At 42.7% G+C, this 23,703-nt stretch overlaps 1 protein-coding gene across 1 annotated transcript in view; it reads left to right on the top strand.

Annotated features, from left to right (window-relative positions):
* The first annotated feature begins 1,239 nt into the window (after window positions 1-1,239).
* Window positions 1,240-23,703, top strand: part of LOC142378905 (cytoplasmic phosphatidylinositol transfer protein 1-like) — a 67,979-nt gene continuing 45,515 nt past the window's right edge. The window contains exon 1 of the mRNA XM_075463882.1: window positions 1,240-1,555. Coding sequence (XP_075319997.1) covers window positions 1,508-1,555 — 48 coding nt within the window. The 5' untranslated portion in view covers window positions 1,240-1,507. The remainder of the gene's footprint in view (window positions 1,556-23,703) is intronic.

Raw genomic sequence — 23,703 nt, 5'->3', positions numbered from 1 at the left:
CCCCATGTCTTGTTTCGTTCTTAACTTTGGACACAATCTTCAAGAGTGTTGAGAGGAAGAGGGGACTCACAAAAACTGCCATCTTAAACAACCTTTTTTTAAGAGAAATTTTGTGTTTTAGTTCTGGCGGTTTCTCAGACAAAACAGTTTGCGGACAGCTACGTGACAAAGTTGCTGTCACTTCCGGTGCAACATCTTTTCAAATTAAAGGGCTGGGTAGTTGGATATATACAAAGATATATATATATATATATATATATATATATATATATATATATATATATGGCCAGTGCATCAGGCCTGAAAAGACTTGCCATTTTAAACAGGCAATACTGTTAAGATATTTGCCAGTGGATTTGATCCACAGTTAGATAGAGATAAATAGATAGATAGATAGATAAATACTTTATTCATCCCAATTTGGGAAATTATTGTGTTGCAACAGCGTACAGAAAAACAAGCAAATAGAATAGAATAAAAATAGAGAGTAAACATCAGCTATATACAAATCTACAGTATGAAGAGTAGGGTAAATAATAATAATTATAATAATAATAAACATCAGTAAACTAAATACATTAAAACAGATTTGTACATTTAACAATAAAGGTAAAAATAAATAAATACATTTAAGTGAGCAGACTGAACCAATAAGAAATATAGGGTATATGGGTAATTTACATTATATTGTACAGTTAATTGCTATGCTGAACAATCAGTTGTCCAATGCTGAAATAATATACAAGTTTGAAAACATTTTTGATTATTTGATTCAACAACTATTGGGTACCGTATTGGTTGTATACAGACCACCAGAACAAGGCGTCCCTACCCATCTTCAAGAAGCTCTTGAAGACCCAGCTCTTCAGAGAGCATATTCTACCCAGGCACTTACCCTGCTCACCCGGACTAGTTGTTTCCCTTCTATGTAGCTTATTGTTAGCTTTGACGTAGCTGTAATGTTATATCCTCATTTGTAAGTCGCTTTTGATAAAAAAAAAAAAAAAAAGCGTCTGCCAAATGCATAAACATAAACAGACCGGCCGAGACAACAAAAAAAGACAAATAATAAAATCAGGACTGGAATATGTCCCTCCTTTGTAAAATCTATATTAATTTTAGAAAATGGGTTCGGTAAGAACGGTTCAGAAATGTCCGACATGTGCAATGCTCTTATTTTTAAACGCCCCAATTTCAACACTTCCGGTTTTGCTTGATGGCGTCACCTGGCAACTTGACCCTTTAGTGCGATAGGAGGGGACAACCCAGAACCATCCTCCAGACTCATTTCTCCTTGCGTATTCAAAGGCTGTGGGGATAGTCCGCTGGTTCCGATGAAAGAAGTCAGACACAACTCGGGCGACGCTGTTTAACTCCAACCTTCCGCACTCACACGTGCTGACACGTCTCCAGACGTTACACACATCCCGACGGGCGGCGGAGGGAACTCTTACTGAGCGGGTCTGACACATTGTGAACATACTGCGGGGACGCGTTGAGGGGGAAGATGTTAATGAAGGAATACAGGATATGCATGCCTCTCACAGTGGAGGAGGTAAGTTTTCCGAAAATTTCTATTCTTTTTTTTTTCTTTTCTTTTCTTCCCCCCCTATTGGCTCGTCCGGGGGCTCAGTGCTTCTCTGACCTTGGCAGCAAACCGCTCGGGGTTTGCCGTTGCAAACATGTGGCTGGGGGGGGGGGGGGGGGGGGGGGTTAATTGAAGCAAGAGGACCGCTTTCAGATTAAGTTGGAGCACTTGGGTCTTTTTACTGCTCTCCTCCGGTCTCTGCTCACACGTGAAGCCGTTCTACAAAGTTAAACAGTGTCACCCGTACAGAAGCCTTTAGTCAAATCAACACAGTAGTTCTACCTTTTTTGCAAATGGCACATTTCCGAAGTAAACAAAGCCAGCAGCACGCTCGGCGCAGTGAGGAGAATATGCGAGCAGTTCAGCCTCCTGGAAGACGCACTCCCCCACGCCTAGATGCACACACACACACTTGCAATTACACGCAAATTGGATTGCATTAATTTAATCACGCCCTGTCGGTTGCACGTGACGCTATCAATGCAGATCACTTGTCTCCATACTTCTCAGCATTCACATACTTGTAATTACACATGTGCAGCACTGATTGGCAGCCTCACAGATTGAATGGCCCAGTCTATTCACCCCCCCCTTTTTTTTCTATTAAGTCTCACGACACGATCTAAAATTAGCAGGAGAAGACTACTCCTCTCCTCTCCTGTCCTCTCATCTCTCCTGTCCTGTCCTGTCCTCTCATCTCTCCTGTCCTGTCCTGTCCTCTCCTGTCCTCTCATCTCTCCTGTCCTGTCCTGTCCTGTCCTGTCCTCTCATCTCTCCTGTCCTCTCCTGTCCTCTCATCTCTCCTGTCCTCTCCTGTCCTCTCATCTCTTCTGTCCTGTCCTGTCCTGGCATGTATGCTGTGCACACCATCAGCACCGTCTGTTATCCCCCTCGCCATTGTTTTTTCCTACTATTTTCCTTCTCTTGTGCAGTTGGTGATGTGTGGGCGTACGTTGGTTCCCTCACAGCCTGGAGGCTGCTCGTCACGTTGAGTTATGGCCCACACTGCCGTACCTTGTCTGCCTCCGATCCGCAGATGAAACATCAGGTGGTTTTCTCTGAAAGGAAGAAAACAAACAAAAAAACAAAAAACCCGTTTAAGACGAGACGATCTGAAATATTCGTTTTCATGTCAGCAAGGCTGTTTTTCGGGAAAGAAAGGGAGAAATGTTTTCCCTCACTCAGAGATCATGTGTAACCTCAGAGATGACTGCATCGAGTTTCTGCCTGTTTCCAGGTTGCTTTTAGAAGCCTTTGCAGGATTTGAGGACATCACTGACTTGGATGAGAGAGGGGCACTGCACGGTGGTGTGGTTGTTTGTCTGGTTTGTCTCTGTGTGGCCCTGTGATGGACTGGCCACCTGTCCTGGGTGTACCCCGCCTCTCGTCCAATGACCGCTGGGATAGGCTCCAGCCCCCCCGCAACCCGGCCGACGGGTTAAGCGGGTATAGAAAATGGATGGATGAGAGAGAGGGCAAAAAAGCGTGCACCCACTTTGAGATACATGTATATGAGACACCTTTGCATATAAAATCTTGTCAAGAATAATTTATCTTTTTTTTTTTTTTTTTTTTTTTTTTTGCCCCTGTGATGGTGCCCACAGTGCTGCCAGGGCCATTCTCTCAGCACAAGCGGCGAGAAAAAAGTGGTCACAGTTTCGAAACCTCAGGTCAAAAAGGAAATGTCAGTCTCTCAGACGAGGGGGATGTAGGAGGAAGGTGTTCTCTTCACACGTCTGGCGTGTGTGCGAGAGGCAGCACACGTGTGCATTAGGCAGATCTTTGCATTAACAAATGCCTTTACCATGCGTACGATTTAAGCCAAGGGGAGCAGCTCGAGCTTTCTTGTAACGCTGGCTGAACTTGTGAACAGATGATTGTTCTGAGAAGCGAGGCCAGTGTCATTGAAGGCTCCATTTGGGATCGCGTTTGAACAAGGGGGTTATCCTGTCAAAATAGAAGAAAAACAACCAAAAAAAATGCAGCACCAGATATGACCTGCGGTTCAGCGCTCGGCCACAAATGAATGTGTGATGTTAAATTTCCATTGTAAACATAAATCCTTCAGTTGTACTGGTAGACACACCTCGCATTCATATGCCTTAAAAGTAATAGATTACTTTTTTTAAAATTTTTTTTTTTTTTAAACCTCCAGGCCTGCCGTGTCAGCGTCCGCTGTTGTCACTTCCTGTGTCTATAAATTGTTACAGAGAAAAACAAGCTAAACTTAACCGTGCTGGTGTAACTCCAAGCTTGAAATATTTCTGTTAACCATCCGCTCTCTCTGCTTATTGGCAAGATGTGAGATGGTGATGTGTGTTTAGATGAATATCTTCATTGAAGCTAAGCAAGATAGATGATGTAACAGTGTTGAAGTTTTTATAATGTACTCATTTAAGGATGGAGGCATTAAGCAAACAGGATGGTTACAGCTTAGATAACTCTACTTTTGTTGTAGATAAAGCCCAGTTTGCACGAGTCCCAGAAAGCGGAGCGTCACTGCTTGTTTACAGTACGAACTCGGAGTGAAGTCTCCTCAACGCTCCCGGGGAAACCCACAGCACAAGAGGCAGTGGCTTGTTCTGTTCGCTCTTATCATCGCAGAACACATTGCGCCGAGCGTCATCCCTCCCCTCCTAAAAGTTGACTCAAAGTTTCCTGCTTGTCCTGAGAGAACGGAAGGAGGAGTTTTGATGGAAGGGGGGAGAGTGTAGACAGGAGTGCATAAGGATGGGCTGCTTTGTGCTCAGAGGAAGGTGAAGAGGGAGGAAAAGGATGAAGGAGACAGAAGAGGGAGGAGTGAAGGTCATGCAGGAAGTTTCTGAGAGGTCTTTTTTTTGTGTGTGTGTGTGTGCACTTAGGTTTGGCGCCACAGAGACGTACAGGCTCACTGCTCTTTGTGTATTGTCTTTGGGAAGCTGCCTGCTGCTTGGCTGTGTTGCGTCACCACGGCCAAACCATTGCAGATGTTGGACCGGCTCTCCGCGCTGTGTTTATACAACTTCAACGAACGCCGTGCACACTGCAGAAACCGTTTAGCAACTCCAAAGTGTATGAGCCAATCTGCGAGTCTCGGTTCTTCGGACTCTTAATCACCTCTTTCCTGTCTGGGTGTGTGCTTGACGTGTTACTGCTGTTTGTTTTTCCCTCCGTACTCCACATTCTGCTCATTCTTTCTAAGTGCTGCAGGAGACTTGAGGGAAAACGACTGAAACAGTCAGTCAGGGGCTGTTTTCAAGTGGCTTAGGGTCTGGCTCTAGCATTTCTCTGCCCTGCATGGGGCCAGGGCTCGACTTTCCAAGTGAAAATCTCTGTTTATAAATGGAAAAAATACCTACTGCGGTTCTATTAGGTTTACATAAGCTCTATAATTGCAATCGCAGTTTCCACTGGTGAAAGCTTGCAAAGCCTCATTATGGACTCCACTCTCCTCGTATGTGAAAACTTCAACCCATATTAAGTATAAATTTGCCTTTTCTTTTTATAAGCAAACAAAGACGAATCACTTCTCTAATTGTGAGGGAGTCCAGTCATAATCTAGCTTCTGTGTTTAATGGGTTGGTTTAAAGTTCCACCTCAGAAGATTTAGATGGAACACTATCCAGAGCCACTTGACTAAAGAAATAATAATTTTCCCTTTCAAGTATCCTGAGAATAACTCATCTCTCTCGTCCTGTTGGTGCCGAGCCGTTCATCAGACACAGTGCCTGTCTTTTCCTGGAAAGGATCGAGAGGCGCTGATGCCTTCGTTCTCTTCTGCCGACCATCATGCATTTCTGCGCTGCAGGGCTCACCAACGCCACCCTTTCTTTGTCTGACGTGTTCTCTTCCAGTTTACCTGAAAAATGCAGACAGTGCCCAACCTATTAGCTGACCTGAGTCACTGTATGTGTCAAGGCTGCACCCTCGCTTCGCCGATCATAGCCTTTGTTGGTGAATCTGTATTTTTCATCACAACCACAATTTCCCACCCTGATTGCTTCATCTATTTAGCAGAAAGAGCACTGCTTAAGACTTGCTTCGAGCTGTACCTGGGGCTTTACTCCCAGAAGGAGGTTTAATGTCTTGACAGATGTACTGGATACATACATACATATAGCTTTTTTAGAAAGGATGTTGCACAGGTAGAATATGGATACATTTATTCACCTTCAAGATCCTACAGGGATTTTTTTCATTAAAAAAAAAAAAAAAAGTATTTATTTTATTTCATTTTTTTAAAAGGGGAAGGTACTTGTGAAGGTGGTATTTGCAGGCTAAAAAAAATGATGGGTTGATGGTTGAAATGGTGGAGGATGTGGGGGCTGGCTGCTTGAATGAATGGCACCTTGGCTGCTGGCTCAGGCCATTTTCAGTCATTTTTCAAAGGCATTAGCATCTCTGCAAGTGTCAAACATCACCTATGCTGACACTGTTGGGTGTAAGCTGCACGTCTGCATCTGCACAGCTTTTGAAATGGAAAACTAAATGAACACCATTCGTCAAAAGACTGCTTGTACTCAGAAACGCAGTCTGTGTGTGACTGTTAAATTGTAGTACAAAAAGTAATGGGATTAGAACTGCTGTGTCATGTTGTGTTTTTTTTCTCCCATAAGCAGTCATCTGTTATACACGAACATGGAAAGGTTCATGTTGTAGGCACTGTGTCACCCCTCAAGCATGGCTTTGACAATTTGAACCGTTTCATGCAACACTGCCTCCCATGGGTTTGGGCTTTTTGAAGAGAAAAAGAAGCAGTTTTTTAATGAAGTGCAAGACTTGGCGGCTGACTTGTGTGATTTAACTGCAAGCAGAAGTGCCTCTTTTCCCATGTTTACTCATTTTTGTCAGTTAAAAGATCGGAAATTGCTGCTGTGTTAAAACATGCCTATACATATTTTTAGGCACATATTTTTCTTGGCACTGGCAGTTAATTTCATATATATTGAAAGTCTACAGATCAGTTGGAACAAATATCCTACTCTGTCAGCAAGTCTTCAGTCCAGATTAATCAACAAGTTTGAGGGAATAGAAGAAGACCATATCATTGGTGGAGTGGGTGCTGTTGCATTTTAGATTCATTAGATGAGTTTAATGACTGTTTTGGGGATATTTTCCATTGTCCCTGTTCACAGAAGGGCATCAAGTGTCATGGGCAGTTAGGAGGAAAGAGGGCCAACACATTCTTCCACAGGTTTTCTTTCTCAGATATTGGGTTTACTACACCATCTTGTCACCCTCCATAGTAGCAATTAATCAAGCACAAGTGACATGAAATATTCGAGATGCATATATGTGCGAGTAACACAACACCACAAATATTTCCCACTGGCTCTGCTACGCATTCGTTCAGAAGACTGCCTTCTTTTTCCACGGTCGGATCCCTCCCATCCTCTGAGTTTGTTTAGGAAATGGGGCCAGCTAGACGCTGTTTGTTTCTTTGGTTTCATGGTAAGGTGCAAGGCCTTTTTGCCATCTGGTACATGACAATGCTATGATTCAATCAACATCCCATTTACTGCCATTTACTCCTCTAGAGGAAACCATCATGGGTCGTGATGGACCATTATCCTCAGATGAGGACTATTCTCATTTCCTAGATGGATGTGTGATTGTGTGTCATTGTGCCCACGTAGGTGTGTTGCATTATCCGAAAGGATGTTTCATAACATGAGCTAAATGAGTTTGTCACGCCTCGCTGACAGTCAAACTCGGAGAGAGTCTCTTTCACTCACCTGTGGAACAAATTCTCTTTGGCCCAAACCACATGTCTCCCACTGGCCCTCATCCTCAGTTTTACAGAGATAAGGCGCCCCTTTTCTGTAAGGGATTCAAGGAGAAGTGGTCATTTAGCCCTTGGAGCGGGATGTTGCCAGAATGGCTAAGGTGCCGTTTACACATACCCGGGTATTTTGAAAAACGAAGACCTTTCCCTTCGTTTGTGCCTTTCGTTTACACACAAACGGAGTTTTTTCCTCCGAAAACGAAGCTAAAAAAAAACTCCGGCAAAAGTGGAGATTTTTTAAAAACTCCGTTTAGCGTTTGTGTGTAAACTGGTTGAAAGACGAAAACGGAGTTTTCAGAATGGAATGCGGAGTTGTCGTCATAGTACAGAGCCCCGCCCCTATCCACCATAGTGGCAGGATAACGCCATTCATTGTTTATCTGGCAAGCATGGAGGTACTAGCAGCATTTATTTTGTTGAGAGCTATACTCGCTTGTGTGATTTTGAAAATTACACTCCTACAAAGTATTGAACAACAAAGGCGCATTACGGCGCGGAGGGCAACAATTGCGGAGCTTCTGTTGGCAGACAGAGCCCGGCCATACCACCGCCAGAGACGGCGATTCTGGATTAGACCCGGACGGACTGCTTTATGGTGGGAAAATTTTGAAAATGGCTTTGTTGTCCCGGAGGAATGGAGGGAAAATTTCAGGATGTCACGATTTTCACTCCTTTCCCTAGCAGAACTGCTACGCCCGCACATCCAGGGTGAGAGTACTCACATGCGCGCTTCTGTTGATGTTGTGAAGAAAGTTGCCTGTCAGCGGTTCTCTATTAGGCTTCTGATTGGCTTGTGTGGAATTCTCATTGTTCTAACATTGCCACCGTCAGGCTTGGCGTAATTTAACAGCTCCTGATAGCGTATTTCTCCGGATCAATGTAGACGGGGTTTTTTTAAAAAACGGGGCTGTGTGCACGGGTTTTTTTTTGAAAACGAAGGTTAGAAAATATGCGTTTTTCAAAATACCCGGGTATGTGTAAACGGCGCCTAAGACTCTCTCTTGTCTCTATTTTGCCAGCTGCTTTGCTAGTTGAGCATTTTTGTGCTCCTGTTATGCTCAGTAAGCGTGACCCTGGTTCCAAATATTGTAGAAGTGAAAACTCTATTGTGACTTTTTGGAACTTTACTTGACACGCAGTTAAAAATGGATTCCCTTGGAAAGTTGCTAGATTTGTGTGTTTTCATGCGTTTTAAAAAAGGTGCCGTGATTACGTTCAATTTCACTGTACATGGTGTGGCCTCCTTTTTGTCCATATGTCGGTATGAAACGGCCTCACGCTGAACATCTCTTCCATTATCTGTTCGCTGCGCTAACAAATCACAAGAGGGATAAAAGATGTTTTCTGCTGGCAGCCACAGTCCGAAGGCGGTTGCTAAATCTGTCAAATGTATGCTAAAAATAGAGACAAAGCAGATGATTTCTAACAGCTTCCTCTTTGGTAGGTTGAATGAGCTGAGATTAGAATTAAATACTCCTTATTTACCGTCTGTTGTACATGCTTACCCAGGAAGGGGAATGACTGCGCTTTCACTTGTACAAAATCACCCAAACGTGTACAAAGATTGTAGAAAGGTTAATAGGAAATTAGAGTTGATAAAATCCCGTGGGCGATGGAGGCTCGCAGCGTCCCTGCAGTACTTTACTGCACATTCATTCCTTGCAGCCCCAGACACGTAAACTTCTTTGTTGTTTATCCGAAGACGTTTTGCAGGCTGTGGTCGAGCAGCTCTGACAGGAAACGTTAGCAGAGCTTGATGGAAAAGTTTACTCTTTGCATGAAGGTGTGTTTAGCGATTAGTTGGTGCCAAACATAAGAAGGTTATAACATGTAGTACATTAGGGATGATGGGTGAGTTTATTATGTTATGAGCTACGTCAACAATGCTTTTCTTTCCTTTTTCTTTTAACAATAGCCTCACAATAGCTCAAGAATAAGGCTTTGTTGCTATTGTAAAGATCAATACTACCTTAAACACTTAAAAACTACTCCGATCACCTTATGGGAATATTTTTCTTAAATATGAATGAATGAATTTTTAGCAAATTAGGGCAGAATTGAGAAAAAAAATTCCTCTGATATGATAAAAACAGCGATTACTTTCCTTTTTCATCAAGTTCTTCATATTCAGTCCTCTGGTCTGCCCACAATACAACTTTCTTTTGAGGAGGCTGAAGATGACGCCTATCACAAGGTCCACACCGTGGATTTCAGAGTGTGGCTAAGGCTTGTAATTTCCCCATTGCTGTAGCAAAGGTCACATCGATCATGCTATCGCTTACGAAAATGACTCTAAAGTGGCCTTGTGTTTGTTTGGCTACATCATCTGCGGCTGACTCTACCCATTGTTAACTGTCTGCCTTTTATTTCTGACTAGCTTTGACCACTAGAGGGTATGAAGCGTGGGTTGTCATCTGATCTGATTTAATGTTCTGGTGGTCCTTTCTCACCCTCTGCAGTCTAACATAGTGCATGCCTTGTATTTGTGTACGTAAACGTGTTCACAGGCACGGGGCCGATGTCCTTTATACAACCTGTACTTGGACAGCAGCTGTTAGTCCCAGCTGGAACTCCAACGAGGGGCTCTTCAAGGGTACATGTACAGTAGATGAGGAGGCATTGCTGAAAAAAACTAAAACAAAACAGCAAGACTTTCTGCCTTCTTTCCTGTCTCCTACCTGTTCCTGCTTAGTCAATGAAGTGCTGAGAAAAGATTTACCCGAGGTTTTACTGAGATAGAATTAAGGCAGGCAGATGGAAACGGTGAGTGGAGATTCAGAAGTGCTTTTATGCTTTAAAATATATGCAAATGGAAAGGAGAGGGGGAGGTGTAAATAAGGCAGAGTGGTCTCATGAAATATATAAAAGTTGGAACAAGTTTACAAGGAAGCTAGGTATGCTTTAATGCAGCCAGTGGTTTCTGAGCTCGGGGACACTGTCTTGCTACTGATGCATAACCCGATGATATTAGTTGCCTCTGTAATTGCTTTAAAAGCTCTTACGAGTGGAACCGTGCATGTGCTGGTTTGTTGCGTGCGTCTGTTTTAAAGCTTCTGCGATTGTTTTTCTCTCTGTTGAATCAAAGCTAGTCAGACACGGCGCATCAGTGCCCATGTGTGTACCAAAGTAATTTGGATTCATATGTGTCGCATGAAGGTTTTCAAAGGTTTGCTTTGGCTGTGTCACTTTGGATAAGAATACAGTCACGCATGCCGGTCATCGTGCTGTTCTGCAGAGCCTGCAGCCCACACACAGGTGCAATGCATCTTTGGAAGAGCTATCAGTTCAACCCCCCTCCCACCCACCCACACACACACACACACACACACACACACACACACACACACATATATTTATATATAAACACATAGACATGCTATAGATAGCTATACACTGAAACGCTTAATTATCATCTCCCATTTCCATGGCAACTAGTGCCTATCGTTATTCGGATAACGGAGAGGATTACAGTGATTGTACTCTTCGACCATCCTCTGGATAACTGTCAAGTAAGGAGGCAGAAGCCCCTTTCACACTGCCGAATAACCCGCGCTTAATTTGCGAATTTAGCGTGTCCGCTGTTGTGTTCACACTGCCGACCCGGGCTGCTGCGTCAACTCGACTCGCCTTTCGACCCGTGTCGGACCCTAGTCTTTTTGCCGAGTTTGATGTGAACGCAATCGACGCGGGTTGGACGTGGGCGTGGCGTGACGTGAGGAGTTTAAAAGACAGAATGGACAGCTGATTCAGAACAACAGCGACAGGTGAAGACAAGTGTTACTCTGTTTTAGCCAACATCAAGTTGGAGACATTTTTTAATATGGCCAACTGGGGAGACAAAGAGGTCCGCGAGCTCCTCAGCCCCCGAGCAGAGGACGTTATTTACCGCCACATTTCGGGGACGGTGAAAGATGGACCTCTGCTGGAAGGGCTGGCGAGAAAGATGGTAGAGCGCGGTTTCCCACGCACCATAAAGTAACATCTCCATGAACTGCATATACAATTGCATAAACGATATCTCAAGGTGTCCCTCCATCGTTTGTTTGAAAAATTTGATGCAGACAGGTGTATTTAACCCTACCTCCGACGCATGGCTTGTGCCTAAGTCATTGTACACGCCCAGCATTTTATGTGTTTCGTGTGACGCTCTGCCACTAGGCAACGCCCCCTGAACTCGGCTTCAGGCGACACGGGTCACCTAACACGCCAAGCGTTCACATTGCTCGACGCGGGTCGAAGGTGCAATTTGGACCCGCTAAGATAGCGGGTCGCAGTGTGAAAGGGGCTAGTGATGGAGTCATGGAGTTCTCTCAAGCCTGGGATTTGACATCATCCTTTCAGTGTAAATCAGTGTGTCTCCGCTTTGTTGGCTGTGTTGGTACAATAGTTTGGTTTGAGGGGTCTATATTTGTATTTGGGGGGGAAAAGCAGCGTTAATACTGCTTAATGTGAACAAAATGCTACAGTTGATCTTTTTCATATGACACTCCTTCAATGGACAATGTAGGATTATGGTGCTCCCATATAGCAATAAATTACAGGGACAGTGTTACATACCACTGCAACCATTCAGTTGCATTTTTGTGGCTGTCTTTTACGATGGTGTTACTAATTTCACTACTAAACACATCGGTGGAACTTGGAAAATATCTTCCCCATTGGTGATCAGAAGAGTGGAACCAGGACCCTCGTTAGTGCAACAATGTGGGGTAAGAAAATCGTGTTCAAAGTCATAAAAGCCCTCTTTCTTTGACACCAAACTCTCATGCACTTCATACGATAAGGGTATTGCTAAGAAAGTTAAAGTTTGTCTGATTTTTGACATTTGTCAGAAAACTGGTTTGCTGATTTAAGTTCAAGCGTGGAACACTCGTAAAGTGCAGCAACAGCGTGACACATTACCCATGCAGGCACAGATGGACTGAACTGCTCTGGCTCCGTCTGCAGCAGCTGTAAGGAAGGAATCTGCTAATCGGCTTGCAGAAGGCACTGAAGTGAAAATGGAATTTAATACATGTTACCACAGTGTGAGGGGGGAGATCTGCCATTCATTAAGTGTGTGGGTCACATCTAGGCCTGGTTGTTCACAGTTCAAGTTAATCAGACTCACAAAAAGGACAGTTCACTGCAAATGACACAGACGTGTAAACTGATTCTCTTAAATCAACACATAATGAAATATGTTGCCATTTTTTTTCTTAACTTCATTACTGATAAATGTTTTTGGAAATTCAGATGCTTTAATCAAATTTATTTTAAAAGAAGGGCTAATACAAAGGACTCTTGAATCTGTTGTCTCTTTCTTTCTTTTAGGAAAAGAAGAGTTTATGTAGCGTTTTTTTTCATTTTAGGTTTAGAAAGAGCAGTTTGGCTTTTTTTTTTTTTTTTTTTTTTTTTTTTTTTAAGTCTATCACTAAAGCTTCCTCAGAAATCCAGTGAAGATGAAAAAATATCATCATCAGTTAGTCCTGTAGCTTTTGGCTTCAGGTAAAGTCTACCACAATCACTAAATGAACTTTTATAGTGCAAATATAGTGACGACACTAGTGTTTTGAGGAGGAGGCTCCCAGTATGTGGAGTTCCCTGCAGGCACAAGGATGGGAAGCTTCTACAAAGCCACAGACCTGGCAAAGATCTATGGTCAATATTTCTTCTGTTACTTTCACATCAGGGATTTCTGATTCTGGGACACAGAGATCATCAACTCACTGAATGATGCTAATAAACTTTCTCTTATCTTAATGGCTTCACGGTGAAGCTCCACGATCAGTCGTCATCTACCTCTGGTGGGAGAGTGATGGGATGAAATGGAGGGAGAGAGAATGTGTGGTTGTGAAAAGGAAGGGGTCCTGACAGAATTACTGTCAGGACAGAGTCACATGACATTCTCAACCCTTGCTTTACGTGCCTCACTGGTGCATGTGTGTGTGTGTGTGTTCACCCCTCTTTTAGTGTCCTCTTCAACAGAGTCAGCTCTGACCACGGCTGATTTGTGGTGTGATTTAGTGGATTAGGGAACAAAACTGCCAGCTAAGATGTATCGACTGGAGAAAGTGTGTGTATGTGGTACGTGTGCCTTCGCACATGGAAGCTACATGTTACTCAGAGGAACAGAGGGAAGGAAAGGAGAAAACCGTAGTTAGAGCAACTGCTAATATTGTAATAATGTTTGCATTCCCAGTTTTTTATTCATCTATTGCATGGCCATAGCTTTTTCAGCCCATCATTTAAGTGTTGTTTTTAAATTCATTTAAATTATTAATTTAAATTATTTTATTTGTTTCTCTTTATATTCTTTTATGTATTTTTAATGCTTCTGACACTCCCTGCTGCAATGCTTTTATTTCATGTGAAGCACTTTGAATTGTTTTGTACATGAAATGTGCTATACTGTACAAATAAATTTTATTTGATTTGCTGCAAAAAAGCGCTGACTACGAATAGCTTAAAATCCCCTTTGTCCTTCTATATGTTTCGTAGGATGATGGTGACACTTGTAAATTGTCTAGATGCATTTAAATTTCTGTGAGTGCGCATTGGCTTAAAAACCCTAAGCAGTCCTAAAAGTAATCCTTTCTCCGAAGGGGCAAGACCGGCTAAAATTTGTGGTGTTTTGTAATGTTAGCATCACCTGACTCGGGGTCCGTCGGGACTATTCGTGACAAGGACTGCACATGGCAACCAGAGTCAACAGACCTAAAGGGGCCTCTCCCACATTACTGAGAATTCAATTTTAAAGCATAATTAATCCTTTAGAGCAGATTAAAGAGGAATGGAAAGGAGATGCTTTTGATGAAGAAAGTATCTCTCTCACATGGTTTCCGGGTCATTTGTCCCAAATAGCCACAAATAACGTCACTTTGATTAATTTAAATTTACTTGCTGCTGGTGCTTATTCAGTTCAATTAAATTAAATTCAATAATACTTTATTAAACCCCCAAGGTAATTAAATTGCTGCAGAATTCGTTCTAATTAAAGATATGCTGTTGTTAAAAAAAATGTAATATAAATCAGCTGACAAACTGATAGAAAGTGTATCGGAGAGGAAGTTGTGGTAGAAATATTCAAAGGAAGCCATCAATGGGTTGGGGTGTTTTCGTACTCTCTCTGTGGACAACATGGACAACAACACGCAGCCAACAGTTCAACATCTCTCCGTGTGCGGTCTCCGCCCCCATAGTCCCGAAGCCGAGTCGGGTCGCCTCATCAGGGTTTGCCCATTCCATCTGCCAGTGATCCCAAACCTTTCATGACAATCGAGTGAAGAAATGGTTCTCCTTTTTCTCCTCTACATTCCCGCTCTGCATCCAAGACGTCTCTCCTTCAACTCATCTTGATTTGGGGGTCTTATTCCAGGCTTTACTTGCACAGTTAGCTGCTCCAACAGGTGAAGAACGTTCCCGTCGGCATGGTTATGCGTCATAAAAGTTGTAAAAAAGAAAGACGCAGTATTTTCAGAGACCCATGATGCGAGTTCTTTTCTTTTCTGTTTTTTTCAAATGAGAGTGAGAAACAATGCTCAACATATGCCACGATAGACGATACAGTGAACCCTCGTTTTTCGCGGGGGTTACGTTCCAAAAAGAACCCGTGATGGGCGAAATCCGTGAAGTAGTAACCTTTATTTTTTTTTACAATTAGTATACAATGAAATACTCCATAATACATTGAAACCAAAGAACAAAACCTTTTTACAGACCCAAGCATTTGTTTAACAAATAAAAGTACTGTATAAACGTTTTTTTTTTTTTTTAACAAATAACTACTGTACTGTAAAATAATCATTTTAATCATCAATATGAACTGAAGGCTTCAAATTGCGGAGATCAGCACCGCACCACCGCGACTCGAGTCACTGGATTAGAACGGGAGAAAATGAAAAATGATTATGAAAAGAAATACAAAGTACAGTGGGACAAATAGTGACTCGCGTGTATTTCACTGCTCTTCTGACTGAGCTGCTGCATCCTGACTCCGCTCTGTAGCGTTTTTTTCTTCTAAAGCCCGCGGTGCAGGTGTGTTTTTTCGAGAGAAGAGCTTAGTTATCGGTAGTTGTTGTCGCTCTTTTTTTTTCTTCTGGGCAAAAAGATTTTTATATACCGACATGCCACCATCGATTATGTTTGAGAACTGTAATGAACGTGTACATATTAAACCGCAACGTTATTGACACACAGGTAGAAAAGAAGCGGAGAGACTGTTTAGCCAATCAGAATCCAGAACACAATGCACGATGCAAATCCGTGAAGCAGCGAGACCGTGAAAGGTGAACCGCGTTATGGCGAGGGTTCACTGTATTCATAATTCTTTTAACTAGAATGAATGAAATAATATACTCGGAACTGGAAGTATGATTTGTTAGGAGGCAGAAGTGAGCACAAGCCCCACTCTGGAAATGGCGTTCATGTTGGTGGTTTATGTTTATTCTCTCTGAGAATAGCTTTAGGTCTCTTAAGCACCAAACCAACACGAAGAACCGGCAGTGATGAAGAGCTCCCTGCTGTGTCTCATAATGGCGGTAATATTTACATAATACAACAAGGAACACTGGATAACTGCATGGTCTAAAAGAAGAAAAAAGAAACGGTGGCAGTGCATGCTCTGCGTTTTTCGATGATGTCACATGCAGAGTTGGTCTCTGAATCTGGATTATTAGTTGCTGCACAGTTTCTTCACCCCACAGGCCCATGTTGTTGTGAAAAGGGATGCAGGTTTTGGAGAAATAAGGACCAAAGAAATCGTGTGTGACAAGTTAAGTTCGCTGATAGAGTTCACTTCCCCTTTTCTACTCATGCACTCATTTGCTGAGCTGAACAGCCAATCAGAGTGAGCTCTCCAACTTACAAGAAGAGTGGCAATGAACATGAATCACAATATATAACGTTGTGGAACATCTGCAGTGTTGACGCTGCGTTACACACTAAAAATACAAGAGTGATGGATGTTGGCTGTTTTCAGACATTATTTTTGTAAACCTTCACATAGCCAAAGAAATTCCACAATGCAGCTTTAATTAGCTTACTGTGTTTGTGAGTTTCCATAACAACAGTATGTTTGTTCTCGGCTGTTTAAGACGTACAGGCTTGTGGAGGGCGAGAAACGGTCCAGAAGGTTCTTTTTTTATATCCAATCCTGTCTATTTCGTGCTATTGGTGCAAACAGTCTAATTGTGCATTTTGTAAAAACTGTCTTCCCTCTTCTCCATCACAGATCACCCTCCTTTCACTTTACAGGTTTTACAGCCCTGGAAAGGCAAACAGGGGGCAGATGTGCCGGCTCTTTAAATAGACCTAAAGAGGTCTTAACAAGGGGACCGCTTGTCTCTGGCTCTGGTTAAAGCCCCCTCACAGCTCTCAGATATTCCAAAAATCCCATAAAATTACTTTTACGCATTTTTTTTGTCTGTATTAGGTCACTTCTGCTGTGTTTTTTTAATTTTTTTTTAATTATTTGTCTACTGTTGAAGTGCTGCTGCCATATGTGGCACAGGATCTAAAACTTGGATACACCAGTTCTACATGTATGAATACTTGTAAAGGGTTGGAAAGATACAAAATGACACGTGGCAAAGTAATCTGGGCAGGTAAGGGCTCATATGAGGGTTGGGTGATTGTATTTGGTGATTGGTGTTTCTGTGATTTGTGTTGTAAAGCTTCAACATGTTTCATATGGCCACTGACCCCTGGGATGATTCATCCCATATTGATGTGAGCTCATTTTTGTTACTCTTGCCTGTTGCTTTGTGACCCATAAATGTAGTGTTTGGTTCGTGCTAACATGCTACTGATCGCTTCCCACACATTTCTTTTCTTGGCGTGCGTGTATTTGAGTGCGTATGACTCACTCTCATCCCACATCCTTCTCTTCCAATGAGGACCCTCTCCCCCCCAGCATTCTCTGGGGGGAGGGAAGAAAGGAAACAAGGCTGTTGAATTGCTCTCTGGTGTGCATAGTGACATTTGTTTTAAGTGCTGCACAGAAACTGTATGGAGACCCCCCCACACACACACACACGCACAAATACAGGGATATTAAGATGCCATTCTCCTAAAAGTTTACAGTTTCCATCAAAAATAGGAAAAGTGCATAAAAACGTAGTCTTTTCTCTGACAATTAGTCGTCTTTTCCTCTGAGCTTGACCACACGGACTTGTGTGCAGACTTTTCATTAGTAGGACAGAATGACTCTCATCTGATAAAGATGGAGAAAATACTTGCCTTCCTCAGTGATCATCATCAGCATCTGTTTAGTTTCTGTTCAGATAAACTAATCCAAGGCAGGCAAACGGCTCTGGTAGAAGTTCCTTTGTCGCACTCAGTTCTGAAACTAGCTTGAATTGAAAAAGATCACTCAACAAGCAAGATGGCAAACTTCATGCTGGGTAACTTCCAGAGTAGCATGCATTAGCAGGCTTAGGCTGTCATTCGTTTAAGGCGAAGGCCTCTTTTATGTGGTTGCTGTGGAATAATTTGCTGTAATGCTAATCTTGTGCCGGTTTATCGGGCTAAAAAGAATTAATCAGTCGTAAGAGTCAAACCAGCATTCGGTGTCTTTTTAGAGACAGGAATGTTTTTGCTTGGTAATAAGATGGGGCTCTGTTTCGTCTCTGCCTAAGTCCAAATATTTTCCTCTCCAACTTCCTTCCCCTCTGCACCTCCAGTGATGTCATTGCACGCAGCAGCACACAGCTACACACAAAAGCCCAAAGCCACACGGGACAGCGTGCGGGCCAAGAGTGAACAGTGCGGAAATTTTGGTAAAAGCTTGAAGCAAATTCCTTGAAGAGAGGGGCAGTTTGTGGGGTTAGAAAAGAGGGAGAACAGTGTAGTATCTGGGCTGATTTGTTGGTAACAGGACACACTGGACCGGTGTGCATATTTCTGAGTGCACTTAGTAATGGAGTGCTCTTTGCATTCACTCATTTCGGTGTCGCAGTGAAGTTGATCACACTTGGCACGACATCTGAGGCCTACGTGTTGCATTGTATTGTGAGCTCAGTGTAGAAACCGTGAGGCATTGAACAGGTTTACTTGCGGCTATAAAGTTCGGGTTGTTTTGTCAATGCAATAAGCCTGCTATAGTGTTGAATTTTATTTTTTTCTTTTTTTTTTTTCTTTTTTTTTTTTTCCTTCATTCTGCTGAACCTTAATAAGTTCCACCCTCGCATGCCTCGATAACTTTACATAGATAAATATAAACCTGGTGACAGCCACTATTTATAACCTCCCTACATACGTTTAAGACTCGGGCAACAGGCGTGTGTGAAAAGCAAGTTTGCTGCATGTTTGCAGATGTGTGACGCAAGCAGCTGGCCAGGGAAGTGGGATCTGGTCCAAAGGGTTGAACTGTATTCCAAGGCTGAACGTCAAGTTCCCTTAAGTGTTTGTTTTTTCAGCGAGTGACTTCTTTTCTCAGTGTGAAGACGTGGAGAAAGAAAGAACATTGGAGGAAAAAAGATCTCCAAGGGAAATGAAGAAATGAGATGCAGACGGAGCTGAACGTTGGGGAAAGAATCTCTCTTTAAAATCTTTCACATGGCTAAATCTAGACCGTATGTCTCGACAGCTTCTCCTTGCTATTTGATTTTTGCACGTGATGTCCGTCACCTCCACGCATGATTGACATATGTGTGGTTTTACAATCGCGTTCGCAGGAAAATGGAAGTGAAGCTGTAAAGTTGACAGCAATAATGTCAAAGAGTAGCCATGGTAAGGTTGACCCAGAACACTAAAAGCTTTAGTTAGTGAGAGATAAACATTCAGCTGTAATTGATTTTGTGCGGTTTGTTGTTATCGGGCTGTGGTCATAAAATCATACAACTCAAACATCGTGCTCAAAGCCTGATGTTCCATTCAAATTAATGATAAGATTTATGAAGCTCCAAATTGACTCGGTGTCATGGAAAATCAGTTGGGGGCACACGGTGTGCGTGATGCTGCCTGTGGGGGTGTAAAGCCTTTTTGTGATTGTGTGATAGTCAAATTCAGTTTTAATTGGATCACCCAACATGTTTGTCATTTATGTAGGACACACGGATGGCTGAAGTCCAAAGTTGTGATTAAGGGTTAGGAGCATCTATAAACTTGGCACTGATGACTTCATATACACTCAGACGGATGATCGCAGAACTCATTTTAGAATTATCTGGCTGTTTGGCAAAAGAAACAGAAAATGATGTGAATGTGAGCAACTCAATTGGAAATTCAGCTGTATCCATGTATACTTTATTGTAAGCTTTATCGGTTTTACAAAAAATGCAAAAAAAATGTAACTTTGAAGCAGATGGAGCACCTTGGCAATTTTTGAGTCCAAATAAATCAGACATTTAATATATATGCCAATGTGACAATACTCTGTCTCCATTTAAATGTTGTTTTGACTAATATAACTCCCTTTTTGTGTGTGCATGTGTGTGTTTGACCTTGGATCAATAGCCCATGTTAGCAACACTGTTGTGGAAACATGGTTAGTTTTCCTTCAGCCACAGAAGCCCAGATAGACAGAAGGTCAAGGGCAGTCAGGCAGAAGGCTTTTAAGTCAGTCACAGTAGTGTACCAGCATCTGTTGAATCCGAGTGACTTTTTGGAGTCGGCTTCTTTTTGCTTGTTGACCAAACTAAGGAAAGCGGGCACACAATCCCAAGATAGGGGTTCATGTAGGTACAGGATACAGGTCCTTGTGTTTTTACTCGTTCTTCATATGTAGGCGGGGAAACCTGTTGGCTTCAGTGTTTTGTAAAATGTTTATTTTTGCAATTATCTTAAAGCTTTTTTCCCCCCTAAGTTCCCTGTGGCCAACATTTCCTTTTCCAGAAGTGATCTCAGAACACTGCAGCCGTCAGATGCAGAGGCCTAACGGTGCGTTTCACACCAGACGCGGTCGCGATTACTTACAAAGTCAATGCAAAGACGCGAATAGACGCGGATTCAAGCCGGCGGCGCGGTGAGGCGAATGCCGCCGGGCGAGTGAAAAGATGCGAATCCGCGTGAGTTAAAAAAATCCAACTTTGGCGAAACATTCGCGTCAGACAGCCTATCAGCGTTGAGATTCTGGACGACAGTGACGTGGAGACAGATGGACAGGCGCTCCGCAGCTGAAATGGAGTCGTGTCTGTGACATGCAGATGCGATCATTCGCACCGCGTCTGGTGTGAACGCACCGTAAGTAATAAATGTCCACTGATTTACAATGACTGAAATGTCATGCCACTAATGTCTCAGTGCTGTTCTTCATTTCCCCCGTCTGCAGTCGTTCGCGCAAACAACTGCATCACCGTGGTTAAATTCCTGACCCCGAAAAGTCTCGTAAACCTTTTATAGAGATCTGCTCAGTTGCAGAAGTGTATCGCAGTTTTTTTTTAATTCATGTATTCTACCATTAGTGTGCTCAGTGCCGGTGCCCCTCTCCCCTGTCTGTCAGCCCCATATATGGACTGCTAACCTCCCCCGCAGGACTGCGAGCACTTTGTACCTTCAGTGTGTGAAATGTCACTCTTTGTGGAGGGTTACGCTCCAGATAACCTTTGCCACTGGAGGGGAAGTTCAGAGTTGTCAGTATTAATTGATTTTGGTCAACAGGGGGCCAGCGAAATGTCAACACAAGTTGTTAGATGCACCTCATGTTGTAAATGCTAATGGCAAACATTTATTCAGATTTTCATTCAACAAATATGGACAACATTAACATTTGCTCGAATGTTGATCCAGCAATCATTGTGTTTTATTTGGACTCCTTTGAGTTCTTGCCATTAGCTTAATTTTGAGAGTTAGAATGCAGTCGGTTTATAAGTTGTGTTTTTATTCATTCAGAGTTGATGCAAACTGACTTTACCACGGTCAAAAAAATGCCTTTATGTGTAATTCAATCACCCGTGCTGCGCTTTTTGCATGCTTCTCTTAGTTGAAGCTCTGTTCTGCTTTGCTGCATCCATCTGGCTGCTTCAGTCCACCACTGCTCATGGCTTGCTCATGCTCACTTTCTACAACAACTGCTGTGTTTGTATTGTTCACTATCTCGTGTTCACTATATAAAGACTCACTAATAGATGAGGGCTGACAACTGATTTGGTACGTTGCTTGAGTGCAGGGCTGCCTCATGATTATAAATCGTACATTTATAGTTATGTAATGCATAAACTAACGCTGGAAGGATACATATTTAGTTAATCTGAAGTGATGTTTTTGGTTGATAACATGATGTAATCAAAATCTCTCTCCACAACAGTGAGATATAACTTTAAAACACAAATATGTGCACACTTGGAGTTTTTTTTGATTGCACTGTATCCACTAACTAAAGCACTGACTTCTTTGGGCCTCTGCAGCTCCATCATCCTAGCCTGTATTGAAATATATAAGAATGATCTACATTACAACTTATCCCAAACATGTTTGCTGTTTAGACTGAACAATTTCTGGTTCCTGTACATATTTTACCATTAATTCTCAAATCCTGTATTGCGGGCAGAAGAACGGACAAACTACTTCCAACCAAATGTTTGAGGGTTCTTATTTGCCCACCAGACATGTAGAACAGGTCAAAGTCACAATAACAAGCCGGGAACATTGGCGCCAGCTAACGGTTTGTCGTATTAAGACGCTCTGTCGGCTCCTGGCTGCAGGCCGCCATTCACGATGGTCTATAATATCTTCTACTGTAGTGTACAACTTCTGTGCATTACTTATGGTGTACCATGTGACCACTTTATAGAGTACTACATAGTGAATGAAAATTGAAGCAGCGGACACTTTAAATAAAACCCGTGTCACACCCTGACTGCACACAAGGCCGAACTCGGAAACTTCCTTTCTCACAAAAGCAGCTAAATGTAGTTCGCAGTTCTCTAAGCGATGGAAAATTATTCAAATCTTGCTCCATTTTTATGGAGCACTTAATGTATTTCATTTGGGTAAAATTTCAATTTCATTAAAAAAATCAAATAAATTTGCAATTCATAGTTTAGCGGCAGTATAGCGATCTCTATTGGTCAAACTGAAATTCTACACTGTCGTAAAAATGCCCACCTGTACACACCTACTAACTAAACATCGTGGCGAATGCTGCCGTTGTGTTATTTAGTCAGTACAGTTAGGTCATCTGATTCACAAGTGTAGACTGCCCACGTAAGATACTATAATCAGAGATTTTCTGAAGAGAGAACTCAAGATAATATGCTATAATCCTGTTGCTGGAGGAAGTGGCCGGGGACAGCTCGTCTGGATGTATGGATGGACTGTTGCTGATCTTGAATGGGATTCTTCCCTCATCATGGTGTATTCGTGGAGTGATTCCTTTGTATTAGCAGACACTTACAAAAGTTACATCTTAGACAGATGCGCGCAGGCACTACCAACACACGCCGCAATAAACGCAGACTAGCTCTACACTATTCCGATTATAATCACAAATTAATCAATTTTCATTTGTAGATAACAATTCTTGTTCGGATCAAAACGCTATTCTTATTATAATCAGGTCAGCCCGTGTATTTCTGAAGCTAGGCTACGTCTCGAACTCAGGAGGAATTAGAGCACCGTCATCACCTGTCTCTTTGCGATCTAAAACCCAGGTCACTATGGTAGAGGAACAAGATCACACTTGGAGAAATTTCACAAAGATGGGAAGTGCCAACATCGAACGCTTCATATTAAGTCTATGAAAGGCAGAATAGGAAACGCTTGGTGTTGGCTCTTCAACGCAAGCGAACACATAGCCTACAACTACAGCTAGCATACAGTACCTAGCTAAGTGCCGTAAACACAAACGACTCTTCTCGCGCATCACGACACTTCAGAAGCGGGTCGCTCCTGCCGAAGTTACATATGGGATTTTCAGCATACAGACCCCTGTTGGGAGCGAGACAGGCTTCATTCGCTTACCATTGACTTGTTTAACCTTTGGTAAACTCCTGAAGGCTATAATTTTAGGTGAAAATGCTACCTAGTGCCCCTTTAAGGGGATAATTCACCTCTTTTGACATGAAGCTGTATGACATCCCATACTAGCAATATTATTTATGAACATTTTCTTACCCCCCGCTGCGTCCTGTGAGCAGAGTTCCAGCCTCGTTTTGGCGTTGACGAAGGTAGTCCGGCTAGTTGGCTGGGGCCACAAAAATAAAGCGTTTTGCTTCTCAAAACAATATGCGTTCAAAAGAGTAATACATTTGCATCACAAAATTGTTCATCCAGAAAAAGTCAGACCTCACAATCGCTTGGCGCTATTTTCTGTCCCTTGTATCACTCTGTGATTGCCGCCTGCCGATAGCTGCACCTGTTACCGTGTTTACTGCTCGGAAGCAGGGGAGTGCTCGCTCTGCACTTCGGTCTGCACTTCGGTCTGCACTTCGGT

This window comes from Odontesthes bonariensis, chromosome 4 (assembly GCF_027942865.1).
Source record: "Odontesthes bonariensis isolate fOdoBon6 chromosome 4, fOdoBon6.hap1, whole genome shotgun sequence".
Taxonomy (NCBI): Eukaryota; Metazoa; Chordata; class Actinopteri; order Atheriniformes; family Atherinopsidae; genus Odontesthes; species Odontesthes bonariensis.
Note: the sequence above shows the minus strand (reverse complement) of the source record. Positions and strands in the feature narration are given on the sequence as shown.